The sequence below is a fragment of the Saprolegnia diclina genome, assembly GCF_000281045.1.
Source record: "Saprolegnia diclina VS20 unplaced genomic scaffold supercont1.23, whole genome shotgun sequence".
In the NCBI taxonomy this organism is placed as follows: domain Eukaryota; phylum Oomycota; class Saprolegniomycetes; order Saprolegniales; family Saprolegniaceae; genus Saprolegnia; species Saprolegnia diclina.
This window is the reverse complement of record NW_008246090.1, coordinates 203,306-205,983: the sequence shown is the minus strand read 5'-3', so window position 1 is coordinate 205,983 and position 2,678 is coordinate 203,306. Positions and strand designations below refer to the sequence as shown.

General features: G+C 58.4%; 1 protein-coding gene across 1 annotated transcript; it reads right to left on the bottom strand.

Moving 5' to 3' along the window:
• Positions 1 to 731: 731 nt before the first annotated feature.
• On the bottom strand, positions 732 to 1,689 carry SDRG_07830 (hypothetical protein; the record flags this gene model as incomplete). The annotated part of the gene is made up of 4 exons (XM_008613686.1): positions 1,518 to 1,689; positions 1,351 to 1,442; positions 1,090 to 1,297; positions 732 to 1,005 (listed from the first exon to the last, which is right to left on the bottom strand). The coding sequence occupies exons 1-4, from the start codon at positions 1,682 to 1,684 to the stop codon at positions 732 to 734; spliced, it is 741 nt and encodes a 246-aa protein (XP_008611908.1). The 5' UTR covers positions 1,685 to 1,689.
• Between the last annotated feature and the right edge of the window lie 989 nt (positions 1,690 to 2,678).

Below are 2,678 nucleotides of genomic sequence, written 5' to 3'. Positions count from 1 at the left end.
TCTAGTCATTTCATTTGAGGTGTTCTCGCATGCCTTCGCGGACACTTGGTGGCGGAAGCGTCCAACCACCTCGCCGCTGCCATTTGTGATGCGCTTCAACCAAGATGCAAATATGCGTTTTCACAGGAAACGACTTCCGATTGGCTCAACGTGACACGCTGTGTGGCCACTGGGAATCTCCATTTTAATGCAGAATATGCAAAGCCACATACAATTGTCAAGCTTAATCAAATTATAATGCTCGACGGGCGCCACCCGCGTATTAAATGCTAGAGGTTTTCCAGGTCAAGACTGTTGCTATCGGCGATGGGCAAGAGCTGGCATTTTCGACCGAGGTTTCGCGTAAGAAAAGTCCGTCCGCTTCTCCAAACGGCCCGCTGCGTCCTTGGACATGCTCAGGTGAGAAGCGGCCATACGTGGTACCGCATCAACGATCTTGCGCGAGTCGCATGGACGTGGCTTTTTGCGTCGACGACTGCTCCGCCGCGCGTTGCTGCCGCTCGAGGAGCGCGCGGAGCTTGAGGCAAGGGTACATTTTTTTTTCTGAGTTTACTCGAATAGCGCTTGGCTTAGAGGCGCTAGACAACCGTCGATTGCTTGTGCACCTGCGTTGTGAGCCGCGGCATGGGTCGTCGGCAACGAAGCCTCGCTCGATGCCGCCAATTGCTGCGCGTTGGCGTGCACTTGCGTCTGCAGTTCGTGCACCTGTTGCTGCTACTCCGCCTTGAGTTTCACTTGGCGCTAGAGGCGCGCGCACTCGGCGCAGAGCGACTTGGTTTCGGCGCGAGCGCATCTTCGTCGAGCTCCTGGAGCCCAACGTCCAAGTGGTGGTCGAGGCCTTGCTGCAACTGCGCCAAATCGCCTTGGGCCGTCGCGACGTCTTTTGTGAGCGGCGCCACCGTCGCTTCGAGCAACTGGCTGGTGTGCGCGAGCGTCGCGTGCTTGCGGCTCCGGTCCTCGAGCTTGGCGTTGCGTGTAAAGATGCGGATGTCTTTCTTCGCGATGCTTCGTGAGCTCTCGGCGAGCTGCGACTGCAGGAGGGTGTCCTTGTCGTTTCCAGGCGCAACTGAGTCAAGCGCACGTGGTTACGAAGCGTCTGCTTGGGCCGCAGCGTCATCGTACGTGGTCTTCCAGTTCGCTGCGACGGCATCGTGCTTGACGTAGAGCGCCTCGAGCTCGGTGTGGAGGGACTCGAGAAGCAACTCTTTTCGGTCAACGCTTGTCGACGCCGTCGCGCAGTCGAGATCATCCTTGGCCGCGAGCATCGTCTCGAGCTCACGGTTTGCGTGCATTTGGGCTTGGCACTCGGTCTGGAGCGTCGCCATCAAGGTCTTCTACTGCGAGACCGACGCGCCGAGGGCTTGGGCGGCGTCTGGAATGCCGAGGGCTTGGGCGGCGTCTGGAACGCCGAGCCGCTCGCGGTCGGCTGCTCACCGAGTAGCCTACAGACAAGGTCATGAGGCGATGGCCGGCGAGGATGCGTGTACCTTCGCAGGCGGTCCATCTCGGCGGCCTACTGCACCTCGCACTGGCGCAGGACGTGGAGCTGCTTGGCGAGCATGTCGAGCTCGGCCTTCTCGGGGATGGAGAGGCAGGAGACCTCGCCGACTCGGCCGTCGGTGGCGTCGCGTACGACGGACTGCACGGCCGCCACATCGTCGTCGTCCTGTGGCATTGTGGGCATCGTGTGGAACCAGAAATCGCCTTGGGTTAAACTCGTCCAATCAAAGCGCTTTTAATTTAAATGAGGCATTGTACTACCTATTAGTATGCAACATAAAACCAAGGAATTGTACGACGCGTTTGGAGGCGGGGTAAACGTTTTACCCCGCCTGGACGAGGAGTTTTACCGTAAAACGCCTCGTCGCTGATTGGCTATAACGATGACACGGTTTGATTGATCGCGTTTGGCGTCAAGGCCGCGGACAACACCCTCGAGTGCACGACTACAACATTGTACTAGCTGCCGCGAATTACACGAGGGTTCGATCTGTGTACAACTTGTCTGCGTGTGGACCGGAGGACGGTACTGTCCACAGTATAACTGTTTAAAGTAACAGTCCATACGCTGGTGGCGGGTTTCCGCTTGTATCCAAGCAGAGGCGAGAGCACGCATCGCTCACTGTCCATCTACCTTCGAGACGCCGGTTTGGACTAGCGCGTCGCCACAGCCAAGGCCATGGGTGCCTACATCCCAAGCGCTATGCAGGGTATGCTGCCGGTCGCGCAGCGCTTGGGCCCACGAATGCCGCCTACCAGTTACCAGTTTGGTATCCCACCCAACGTCCGTGTATGCTGTCTGAGTTGTCGCAGCGCTATTGCGCGACGTCCTCTCGGCCGTCCTCGCTCTCTGCGAGGCGCACCGCGCGTTCTTGTCGCTGCACGTCGAGTCGCTTGGCAGGCTCGCCCTTTTCGAAATTGCTGGGACATTGCTCACTGTGCTTAGCAGTGCAACTGTCCAAGTCATCGGGCCCGAAGCGCCCGAAGAGCCCGATTCGAGCTGCTGCTCCAACGACTATGTATGTAGAAACCCACGTCCTTCTCCCACTACTTTAGGGCCGTACTTATCGATCTTGTTGGCCCATTCGGTCCCATTCCGGCGTTGGTGGTAGCCTGCTACTCCGCGTCGCGCCCGCTACGATGCTACTTCTTGTTGCCGTCGATCGCCAAGCTGCATG